This window comes from Gymnoscopelus braueri (assembly GCF_963280865.1).
Source record: "Gymnoscopelus braueri genome assembly, chromosome: 21".
In the NCBI taxonomy this organism is placed as follows: domain Eukaryota; kingdom Metazoa; phylum Chordata; class Actinopteri; order Myctophiformes; family Myctophidae; genus Gymnoscopelus; species Gymnoscopelus braueri.
Genome location: NC_137623.1, coordinates 1,534,229 through 1,546,728, shown reverse-complemented (window position 1 = coordinate 1,546,728; position 12,500 = coordinate 1,534,229). Strand labels below are relative to the sequence as shown.

General features: G+C 43.7%; 1 protein-coding gene across 1 annotated transcript in view; it reads left to right on the top strand.

The window, feature by feature from the left end:
• Nucleotides 1-12,500, top strand: part of sh3kbp1 (SH3-domain kinase binding protein 1) — a gene marked incomplete at its 3' end in the record, with an annotated part of 71,071 nt that overhangs the window by 50,132 nt on the left and 8,439 nt on the right. Inside the window, 4 exon segments of the mRNA XM_080418309.1 lie at nt 6,450-6,499; nt 6,501-6,522; nt 9,379-9,523; nt 11,439-11,509. Coding sequence (XP_080274435.1) covers nt 6,450-6,499; nt 6,501-6,522; nt 9,379-9,523; nt 11,439-11,509 — 288 coding nt within the window.

Here is a 12,500-nt window from a genome sequence, read left to right as displayed (position 1 = left end):
AGAACTAAGACTAGAGGAGAAGAGATCCAGAAGAACTAAGACTAGAGGAGAAGAGATCCAGTAGAACTAAGACTAGTGGAGAAGAGATCCAGTAGAACTAAGACTAGTGGAGAAGAGATCCAGTAGAACTAAGACTAGTGGAGAAGAGATCCAGTAGAACTAAGACTAGTGGAGAAGAGATCCAGTAGAACTAAGACTAGTGGAGAAGAGATCCAGAAGAACTAAGACTAGAGAGAGATCCAGTAGAACTAAGACTAGTGGAGAAGAGATCCAGTAGAACTAAGACTAGTGGAGAAGAGATCCAGTAGAACTAAGACTAGTGGAGAAGAGATCCAGTAGAACTAAGACTAGTGGAGAAGAGATCCAGTAGAACTAAGACTAGTGGAGAAGGGATCCAGTAGAACTAAGACTAGTGGAGAAGAGATCCAGAAGAACTAAGACTAGAGAGAGATCCAGTAGAACTAAGACTAGTGGAGAAGAGATCCAGTAGAACTAAGACTAGTGGAGAAGAGATCCAGTAGAACTAAGACTAGTGGAGAAGAGATCCAGTAGAACTAAGTCTAGTGGAGAAGAGATCCAGTAGAACTAAGTCTAGTGGAGAAGAGATCCAGTAGAACTAAGTCTAGTGGAGCAGAGATCCAGTAGAACTAAGTCTAGTGGAGAAGAGATCCAGTAGAACTAAGACTAGTGGAGCAGAGATCCAGTAGAACTAAGACTAGTGGAGAAGAGATCCAGAAGAACTAAGTCTAGTGGAGAAGAGATCCAGTAGAACTAAGACTAGAGGAGAAGAGATCCAGTAGAACTAAGTCTAGTGGAGTAGAGATCCAGTAGAACTAAGACTAGCGGAGAAGAGATCCAGTAGAACTAAGACTAGCGGAGAAGAGATCCAGTAGAACTAAGACTAGCGGAGAAGAGATCCAGTAGAACTAAGACTAGCGGAGAAGAGATCCAGTAGAACTAAGACTAGCGGAGAAGAGATCCAGAAGAACTAAGACTAGCGGAGAAGAGATCCAGTAGAACTAAGACTAGCGGAGAAGAGATCCAGAAGAACTAAGACTAGCGGAGAAGAGATCCAGTAGAACTAAGACTAGCGGAGAAGAGATCCAGTAGAACTAAGACTAGCGGAGAAGAGTCCCAGTAGAACTAAGACTAGCGGAGAAGAGATCCAGTAGAACTAAGACTAGCGGAGAAGAGATCCAGTAGAACTAAGACTAGCGGAGAAGAGATCCAGTAGAACTAAGACTAGCGGAGTAGAGATCCATTAGAACTAATACTAGCGGAGAAGAGATCCAGTAGAACTAAGACTAGCGGAGAAGAGATCCAGTAGAACTAATACTAGCGGAGAAGAGATCCAGTAGAACTAAGACTAGCGGAGAAGAGATCCAGTAGAACTAAGACTAGCGGAGAAGAGATCCAGTAGAACTAAGACTAGCGGAGAAGAGATCCAGTAGAACTAAGACTAGCGGAGAAGAGATCAGTAGAACTAAGACTAGCGGAGAAGAGATCCAGTAGAACTAAGACTAGCGGAGAAGAGATCCAGAAGAACTAAGACTAGCGGAGAAGAGATCCAGTAGAACTAAGACTAGAGGAGAAGAGATCCAGTAGAACTAAGACTAGCGGAGAAGAGATCCAGTAGAACTAAGACTAGTGGAGAAGAGATCCAGTAGAACTAAGACTAGCGGAGAAGAGATCCAGAAGAACTAAGACTAGTGGAGAAGAGATCCAGTAGAACTAAGACTAGCGGAGAAGAGATCCAGAAGAACTAAGACTAGTGGAGAAGAGATCCAGTAGAACTAAGACTAGCGGAGAAGAGATCCAGTAGAACTAAGACTAGTGGAGAAGAGATCCAGTAGAACTAAGACTAGTGGAGAAGAGATTCAGAAGAACTAAGACTAGTGGAGAAGAGATCCAGAAGAACTAAGACTAGTGGAGAAGAGATCCAGTAGAACTAAGACTAGTGGAGAAGAGATCCAGAAGAACTAAGACTAGTGGAGAAGAGATCCAGTAGAACTAAGACTAGTGGAGAAGAGATCCAGTAGAACTAAGACTAGAGGAGAAGAGATCCAGTAGAACTAAGACTAGCGGAGAAGAAGATCCAGTAGAACTAAGACTAGTGGAGAAGAGATCCAGTAGAACTAAGATTAGCGGAGAAGAGATCCAGTAGAACTAAGACTAGAGGAGAAGAGATCCAGTAGAACTAAGACTAGCGGAGAAAAGATCCAGTAGAACTAAGACTAGTGGAGAAGAGATCCAGTAGAACTAAGATTAGCGGAGAAGAGATCCAGTAGAACTAAGACTAGCGGAGAAGAGATCCAGTAGAACTAAGACTAGCGGAGCAGAGATCCAGTAGAACTAAGACTAGAGGAGAAGAGATCCAGTAGAACTAAGACTAGCGGAGCAGAGATCCAGTAGAACTAAGACTAGCGGAGCAGAGATCCAGTAGAACTAAGACTAGCGGAGCAGAGATCCAGTAGAACTAAGACTAGAGGAGAAGAGATCCAGAAGAACTAAGACTAGCGGAGAAGAGATCCAGTAGAACTAAGACTAGAGGAGAAGAGATCCTGTAGAACTAAGACTAGAGGAGAAGAGATCCAGAAGAACTAAGACTAGCGGAGAAGAGATCCAGTAGAACTAAGACTAGAGGAGAAGAGATCCAGTAGAACTAAGACTAGAGGAGAAGAGATCCTGTAGAACAAAGACTAGAGGAGAAGAGATCCAGAAGAACTAAGACTAGTGGAGAAGAGATCCAGTAGAACTAAGACTAGTGGAGAAGAGATCCAGAAGAACTAAGACTAGTGGAGAAGAGATCCAGAAGAACTAAGACTAGTGGAGCAGAGATCCAGTAGAACTAAGACTAGAGGAGAAGAGATCCAGAAGAACTAAGACTAGCGGAGAAGAGATCCAGTAGAACTAAGACTAGAGGAGAAGAGATCCAGTAGAACTAAGACTAGAGGAGAAGAGATCCTGTAGAACAAAGACTAGAGGAGAAGAGATCCAGAAGAACTAAGACTAGTGGAGAAGAGATCCAGTAGAACTAAGACTAGTGGAGAAGAGATCCAGAAGAACTAAGACTAGTGGAGAAGAGATCCAGAAGAACTAAGACTAGTGGAGCAGAGATCCAGTAGAACTAAGACTAGAGGAGAAGAGATCCAGTAGAACTAAGACTAGTGGAGAAGAGATCCAGTAGAACTAAGACTAGAGGAGAAGAGATCCAGAAGAACTAAGACTAGAGGAGAAGAGATCCAGTAGAACTAAGACTAGTGGAGAAGAGATCCAGTAGAACTAAGATTAGCGGAGAAGAGATCCAGTAGAACTAAGACTAGAGGAGAAGAGATCCAGTAGAACTAAGACTAGCGGAGAAAAGATCCAGTAGAACTAAGACTAGTGGAGAAGAGATCCAGTAGAACTAAGATTAGCGGAGAAGAGATCCAGTAGAACTAAGACTAGTGGAGAAGAGATCCAGTAGAACTAAGACTAGCGGAGCAGAGATCCAGTAGAACTAAGACTAGAGGAGAAGAGATCCAGAAGAACTAAGACTAGCGGAGAAGAGATCCAGTAGAACTAAGACTAGCGGAGCAGAGATCCAGTAGAACTAAGACTAGCGGAGAAGAGATCCAGAAGAACTAAGACTAGCGGAGCAGAGATCCAGTAGAACTAAGACTAGAGGAGAAGAGATCCAGTAGAACTAAGACTAGCGGAGAAGAGATCCAGTAGAACTAAGACTAGAGGAGAAGAGATCCAGAAGAACTAAGACTAGAGGAGAAGAGATCCTGTAGAACTAAGACTAGAGGAGAAGAGATCCAGAAGAACTAAGACTAGTGGAGAAGAGATCCAGTAGAACTAAGACTAGTGGAGAAGAGATCCAGAAGAACTAAGACTAGTGGAGCAGAGATCCAGTAGAACTAAGACTAGTGGAGAAGAGATCCAGAAGAACTAAGACTAGTGGAGAAGAGATCCAGTAGAACTAAGACTAGTGGAGAAGAGATCCAGTAGAACTAAGACTAGAGGAGTAGAGATCCAGTAGAACTAAGACTAGTGGAGAAGAGATCCAGTAGAACTAAGACTAGAGGAGAAGAGATCCAGTAGAACTAAGACTAGAGGAGAAGAGATCCTGTAGAACTAAGACTAGAGGAGAAGAGATCCAGAAGAACTAAGACTAGTGGAGAAGAGATCCAGTAGAACTAAGACTAGTGGAGAAGAGATCCAGAAGAACTAAGACTAGTGGAGCAGAGATCCAGTAGAACTAAGACTAGTGGAGAAGAGATCCAGAAGAACTAAGACTAGTGGAGAAGAGATCCAGTAGAACTAAGACTAGTGGAGAAGAGATCCAGTAGAACTAAGACTAGAGGAGTAGAGATCCAGTAGAACTAAGACTAGTGGAGAAGAGATCCAGTAGAACTAAGACTAGTGGAGAAGAGATCCAGTAGAACTAAGACTAGTGGAGAAGAGATCCAGTAGAACTAAGACTAGAGGAGAAGAGATCCAGTAGAACTAAGACTAGCGGAGCAGAGATCCAGTAGAACTAAGACTAGCGGAGAAGAGATCCAGTAGAACTAAGACTAGCGGAGCAGAGATCCAGTAGAACTAAGACTAGAGGAGAAGAGATCCAGAAGAACTAAGACTAGCGGAGAAGAGATCCAGTAGAACTAAGACTAGAGGAGAAGAGATCCTGTAGAACTAAGACTAGAGGAGAAGAGATCCAGAAGAACTAAGACTAGTGGAGAAGAGATCCAGTAGAACTAAGACTAGAGGAGAAGAGATCCAGTAGAACTAAGACTAGAGGAGAAGAGATCCAGTAGAACTAAGACTAGAGGAGAAGAGATCCAGTAGAACTAAGACTAGTGGAGAAGAGATCCAGTAGAACTAAGACTAGTGGAGAAGAGATCCAGTAGAACTAAAAGTCATTTTATGCTCAGCTGCGGGTGGGTGTTGTGCTTCGGAAATAGCGGATATGTGAGCTTGTAGATCTGATGTTTTCGGCACGCAGCTAACGTGAAAATTAAATTAACTATAACTATTATGACGCCACCACGGCACCGCCAACATTTATTACAGTCGACTAAATCGACTGTAGATTGAGTCTAGCCTGACACGGTCAGACTAATATCACTGAGTAGATATTAGTCTGGAATGTCTGTGTGGAAAACCTGCATTTCCTTTCTTTTTTTTTTTCCTTTTCTTTTTTTTTATCCCACGATTTTGTAACCCTTTTTCACCCGGTGCCAATTATCTAAGTCAGTGGTTCTCAACCAGTGGTCCGGGGACCACCAGTGGTCCTTGAGGGAGCACCGGGGGGGTCCCCAGCAAAATGAGTTAACATAGCGTCACAATCATTTTAACCACTTAGGCTATTCAAAAATAGCAGATCTACAAGCTCATAGCGCGGCACTATGTGCCGCGCTATGAGCTTGTAGATCTGCTATTTTTTGAAAAACCTTGAAAAAGTGTGCATATCTTTGAATTTTTATATGTTTTTAAAGCGAAAATGTAAGTGATATCTTCGCTTCTGGGGTCCCCATGGCACAAAACATTTTCAAATGGGGGTCCGCGGCCAAATGTAAATCAATTTAGGGGTCCTTGGGATGAAAAAGGTTGAAAACCCACTGATCTAAGTGATCCTGGGCGCTTCGGAGGCAGAGAAGTCCAGTCTCTATTGAGAGAGGTCAGAGGTCAGACCTAATCAGTCTCTATTGAGAGAGGTCAGAGGTCAGACCTAATCTGTCTCTATTGAGAGAGGTCAGAGGTCAGACCTAATCTGCCTTTTGAGCTCAATAGCAGATTGGTCTGGAACCAGGCTAGGTTTAGTCGACTAAAACTAGACTAAAACTAAACATGTCAGGTGACCAAAAGTACACAGAATCTTATTCAAATACTATGACTAAAAACTACATCAAAATCAACACTGACTGTGACCTGTTGGCAGTGGTGTAAAGTAACTAAGTACATTTACTCAAGTACTGGTACTGAAGTAAAACATTTTGGTACTTTTACTTTACTGGAGTATTTCTAATTGTCTATACTTTTACTTCTACTCACTACATCTCAGAGGCAAATATTGTTCTTTTACTCCACTACAATTATTAGAAAACTTTAGTTACTTTGTAGAAATAACGATTACATTATAAAACATACATTTTTTTTTTTTTTTTTACCAAGGTTATTTGAAAATAGCAGATCAGAACACGTCGCAACACGTCGCAATGCGTTGTGAGCTTGTAGATCTGCTATTTTCAAACATTTTAGTACTTTGACTTTTGGTACTTTTAAGTACATTTTGATACCAATACTTTTGTACTTTTACTCAAGTAAATGTTTAATTCTGGACTTTTGCTTGTAACAGAGTACTCTACATTGCAGTATTGATACTTTTACTCAAGTAAAACATCTCTACTTTTTCACCACTGCCTATTGGTGACGTCCCCCCCCCCCCCCTGACCTCTGACCTGTAGAGAAAAAGTCTGAGTTGAAGAGGGCCCCTCCAGAGCGACCAGAGCACCTCCCCCCACAGGGACCAGGACAGAGGTACTGTCTGGGCCTCAATGTGTCTCTAGAGCCCGCTTTATACCATCTAGGGCCTCAATGTGGCCCTCTCTCTCTCTCTCTCTCTCTCTCTCTCTCTCTCTCTCTCTCTCTCTCTCTCTGCAGCCTGCTGTGGGGCCTCAATGTGGCCCTCTCTCTCTCTCTCTCTCTCTCTCTCTCACTCTCTCTCTCTCTCTCTCTCTCTCTCTCTGCAGCCTGCTGTGGGGCCTCAAATAGTGGCCCTCCTCTCTCTCTCTCTCATCTCTCTCTCTCTCTCTCTCTCTCTCTCTCTCTCTGCAGCCTGCTGTGGGCCTCAATGTGGGCCCTGTCTCTCTCTCTCTCTCTCTCTCTCTCTCTCTCTCTCTCTCTCTGCAGCCTGCTGTGGGGCCTCAATGTGGCCCTGTCTCTCTCTCTCTCTCTCTCTCTCTCTCTCTCTCTCTCTCTCTCTCTCTCTGCAGCCTGCTGTGGGCCTCAATGTGGCCCTGTCTCTCTCTCTCTCTCTCTCTCTCTCTCTCTCTCTCTCTCTCTCTCTCTGCAGCCTGCTGTGGGGCCTCAATGTGGCCCTGTCTCTCTCTCTCTCTCTCTCTCTCTCTCTCTCTGCAGCCTGCTGTGGGGCCTCAATGTGGCCCTGTCTCTCTCTCTCTCTCTCTCTCTCTCTCTCTCTCTGCAGCCTGCTGTGGGGCCTCAATGTGGCCCTCTCTCTCTCTCTCTATACAGCCCGCTTTATACCATCTGTCTCTCTCTATAGATGAATCCACAGCCACGCTGCCTGTAGGCAGCCATAGCTCAGGTGTCAACGCTCCGCACCGTGACACCGCAGCTATGGCCGCCTACAGGCAGCGCGGTCTGTGGGTTCGTCTATACAACCCGCTTCTATACCATTTGGGGCCACAATGTGGCCCTGTCTCTAGAGCCCGCTTTATACCATCTAGGGCCTCAATGTGGCCCTCTCTCTCTCTCTCATCTCTCTCTCTCTCTGCAGCCTGCTGTGGGGTTTACGATTCTGTCCCTATCGGTACATAACTCTATCGGTACATAACTCTATCTGTACATAACTCTATCTGTACATAACTCTATCGGTACATAACTCTATCGGTACATAAGTCTATCGGTACATAACTCTATCGGTACATAACTCTATCGGTACATAACTCTATCTGTACATAACTCTATCTGTACATAACTCTATCGGTACATAACTCTATCGGTACATAACTCTATCTGTACATAACTCTATCGGTACATAACTCTATCTGTACATAACTCTATCTGTACATAACTCTATCGGTAAATAACTCTATCTGTACATAACTCTATCTGTACATAACTCTATCTGTACATAACTCTATTGGTACATAACTCTATCGGTAAATAACTCTATCTGTACATAACTCTATCGGTACATAACTCTATCTGTACATAACTCTATCGGTACATAACTCTATTGGTACATAACTCTATCGGTAAATAACTCTATCTGTACATAACTCTATCTGTACATAACTCTATCTGTACATAACTCTATCGGTACATAACTCTATCGGTACATAACTCTATCGGTACATAACTCTATCTGTACATAACTCTATCGGTACATAACTCTATCGGTACATAACTCTATCGGTACATAACTCTATCGGGTACATAACTCTATCTGTACATAACTCTATTGGTACATAACTCTATCGGTAAATAACTCTATCTGTACATAACTCTATCTGTACATAACTCTATCTGTACATAACTCTATCGGTACATAACTCTATCGGTACATAACTCTATCGGTACATAACTCTATCTGTACATAACTCTATCTGTACATAACTCTATCTGTACATAACTCTATCGGTACATAACTCTATCGGTACATAACTCTATTGGTACATAACTCTATCGGTAAATAACTCTATCGGTACATAACTCTATCGGTACATAACTCTATCGGTACATAACTCTATCGGTACATAACTCTATCTGTACATAACTCTATCTGTACATAACTCTATCTGTACATAACTCTATCGGTAAATAACTCTATCGGTACATAACTCTATCGGTACATAACTCTATCGGTACATAACTCTATCGGTACATAACTCTATCGGTACATAACTCTATCGGTACATAACTCTATCGGTACATAACTGGGACGGCGCTGAGTCGGCTGAAGGTGACTTTGCAAAACGCTTGGCAACGGCGACTCTCTCGCTTTAGCTCGCTCGGCGGTACCTCCCCTGGCTCAAGTCTCCTTCAGACGGCGCGCCTCCGGCGGTGAAACCGACTTACACCTCCTTCAATCTGACTGGTTCTACAATCGTACTGTGACACACATAATGTACTGTGACACACATACTGTACAGTGACACACATACTGTACTGTGACACACATACTGTACAGTGACACACATACTGTACAGTGACACACATACTGTACAGTGACACACACACTGTACTGTATCGACCGTCTGCTATGTCTTAGTGTGTGACAACGTAATGTAACGGAGCATAAATTACACTTAGACCACTCTTTTTCCTTCACCTGCTTCATTCGTGTGTGTGTGTGTGTGTGTGTGTGTGTGTGTGTGTGTGTGTGTGTGTGTGTGTGTGTGTGTGTGTGTGTGTGTGTGTGTGTGTGCGTGTGCGGTGTGCGTGTGCGTGTGGGCGTGGGTGTGCGCCGGTGTCTGTATTGGAGTGCCCCCATCTGTATGTATGTGTTTTATGTGCCTTTTTCATATCAAATTCTTAAATGTTAAATGTGTAGCTGAGCTGCATATTATTGTTCCCTGTGCTTGAGTACCAATGTGTGTGTGTGTGTGTGTGTGTGTGTGTGTGTGTGTGTGTGTGTGTGTTCATGTGTAGGTGAGGAGGTGAAGCTTGGAGACATCCCTAAGCCCGCCCTCCCGTCTGTCCCTCCCAAGAAACCCCTCCCCCCAAAGACAAGCTCCGCCTCCTCCTCCTCCTCCACCCAACCCCCGAGGCGCCCAGAGAGACCGCCCCCAATAGCGTCAGTAGTACACGCCCACACAACACAGTGGTGGAAGAACTCAAGACTTTTTACTTAAAGGGGAATACCACTAATTTTGTCTTTAATACACCTTAGAGCTAGAAATAAGAACAAAGCCCCCCCCCCCCCCTCTTCTATGTTGCCTAGAGCTGGAGAATTGATGGAGGTCATGTGATCAGTGACATACGCACGGTGTACTTTTGGCTCCGCCCTCAAGGCTGCTGCATTCACTTCCAGCTAAAACAGTGTGTCTTGAATATAAATGATAAGCTACTACAAGTCTCACTGTTTCAGCTGGAAGTCAGATTCCCCATTCTAGTGAATGCAGCAGCCTAGAGGGCGGAGCCAAAAGTACACCGTGCGTATGTCACTGATCACATGACCTCAATCAATTCTCCATTTCTAGGCAACATAGAAGGGGCTGGGTTGTTCTTATTTCCACACAACAGCTGTACACAATACAAGGTGTATTAAAGACATAGTTCAATGTTGAAAATGAGTCGAATTATCCTTTAAGTACTCAAGTAGCCAGTCATAGAAGAAGTACTCAATTTTTGTTTTACTTTAGTAGAAGTATCAATACCACAATCTAGAAGTACTCTTGTTAGTCTGGTATTCAGAATTTACTTTAGTAAAAGTACAAAAGTAATTCCCATCAAAATACTTAAAGCACCAAAATTAAAAGTACTCATTATTCAGAATGGCCCTTTTCAAGTTTTTGAAATGTATAAAAATAATTTGAAAATAGCTGATCTACCACCAGTCTTAGCTTGTAGATCTGCTATTTTCAAATAGCCGAAATATATATAGAGGTGAACTCATTCACTGCCAAGGACATAATTGACGTGTTTTCGTTTTTTTTTGGTGGGGGGGGGGGGGGGGGCGCACTGCTCTGCAGCCTGTGAATGATCCAAGCACCACCGAAGAAGAGTAGGCTACACCCAGAAATCACGTGATCATAAAAAAAAAAGCTCAGGTTAAAGGATTCACAAAAGTATTTTTTTCTGGGTTTTCTGTAGTTTTTCTGCTGTTTAAAAAAAAAAGCATCTTTCAAACGGCCATAGCTCTGAAAGGTAGGATCGTGGCCGGTCAATTCCCCCCCCCTGATTCTACCGGAGCCCTGTGTGTGTAATGAGCCGATGTCCGTGAGGAAGGAAGTCACACAGAATATTCTATGATTTTTCAAAAGGTTCAGTAAAATTGCCGTTTTCGCTGGCAAGGGGACGGTAGACGGAGGAATTAATTGATTAATTCCCTGGCAGTGAATGAGTTAAGTGGTTAATGTATGTTTAGAGCTGAGCCTTCATTTAGTATCATTGGTAACACCTGTGAAGGAAGTAAGGAAGAGGCCCCCAACTTCTTTACAATATGGCCGCTGTGCTTAGATAGAGCCTTTTGTATGCTTGAGTTATATTCCACCACCACCACACACACACACATGCACATGCGCACACATGCACACAGACACACACACGCACACGCACATGCACACACGTGCACATAGGCACACGCACACACACACACACACACACACACACACACACACACACACACAGTCACACACGCACACGTGCACACACAGACACACATGCACACACGTGCACATAGGCACACACACACACACACACACACACACACACGCACACACGCACACACACACACACACACACACACACACACACACACACACACACACACACAGTCACACACGCACACGTGCACACACAGACACACATGCACACAGACACACGGACACACGTACGCACACACACACACACACACACACACCACACACACAACACACACACACACACACACACACACACACACACACACACACACACACACACACACACACACACACACACACACACACACACACACTAACCTTGTCGTTATTGGTTTACCCGCTCAGGTGTGAAAGCCCTAAGTCTGAGGGCGGGGCTTCGACACCAGACTCCACCTCTGACAGGTCACATGACACCGGTGAGTTTGACTGACAGGCTCGGCCCCCAGCCAATGAGATCAGAGATCATGACAGAGACCGTTACAAATCAGGAACGGTAGATTATTAAGATTTATTTTGGCTATTCAAAAATTGCAGATCTACAAGCTCATTAGTAAGACTAAGCTATAAGCTTGTAGCAAAAAGGGATCAATTAGGGATCAATTAGGGATCAATTAGGGATCAATTAGGGATCAAAGGGATCAATTAAGATCTCCGGCCGAGCCCCCCCACTCACCCCAAAGACCTTTCAGTCCCAGTCAGGCCCGTGCTCACACAGACATGAAAGGGGGCTTGAGCCCCTGCTGCCCTTTGACCCGTCGGTAAAAAAGTGCTCTCTACAGAAGAAAATAAATAAATAAATCTATTACCCCCAAAAGATCTATTTCATCTGCCCCTAGTGGTGCCTAACGGTAAGGCAGACGGACATGTCAGTGTATGTGTTGGATGCAGCTCAAAGTGAACTTTCCTCAGGTATCTGGTTTGTCGCCGTACAACCTTCCTAGCCCGTGTTATTAAAAGAAAAACGGGCGACAATGACCAAAACTTCATCGAAAATGTATGATCGAAAACCGGCGAAAGTGACCGTTTTCAAGATGTCTTGGCCATTATCTGAAGGTTCAATCTGCTCGGTTCAAAGCTTGCTGGATGTGTGACTGAAAACGCGTACACAGCTGCACGTGGTGCAGGGAACAATTAATGGTGTACCCTCTGAAGAAAACTAGAACACATGAATGTCAACATAAACGGTGGAACAAAACCAAAACACAGCCAGAGAGATGTGTCTTTCTGCAGGAAAACACACCAGCATTATTATATAGTGGCTGATAGAGGGACAACATGCTAAATAAAAGAAATAAAAATATATATATTTTTTTAAATTCAGGCTCAAAGTCACCAAGTTTGCCTTTAACCCATTAAGACCTGGAACTGTGTAATTTTTTTATTTAAGCTAAAAAGCAATATTTTACA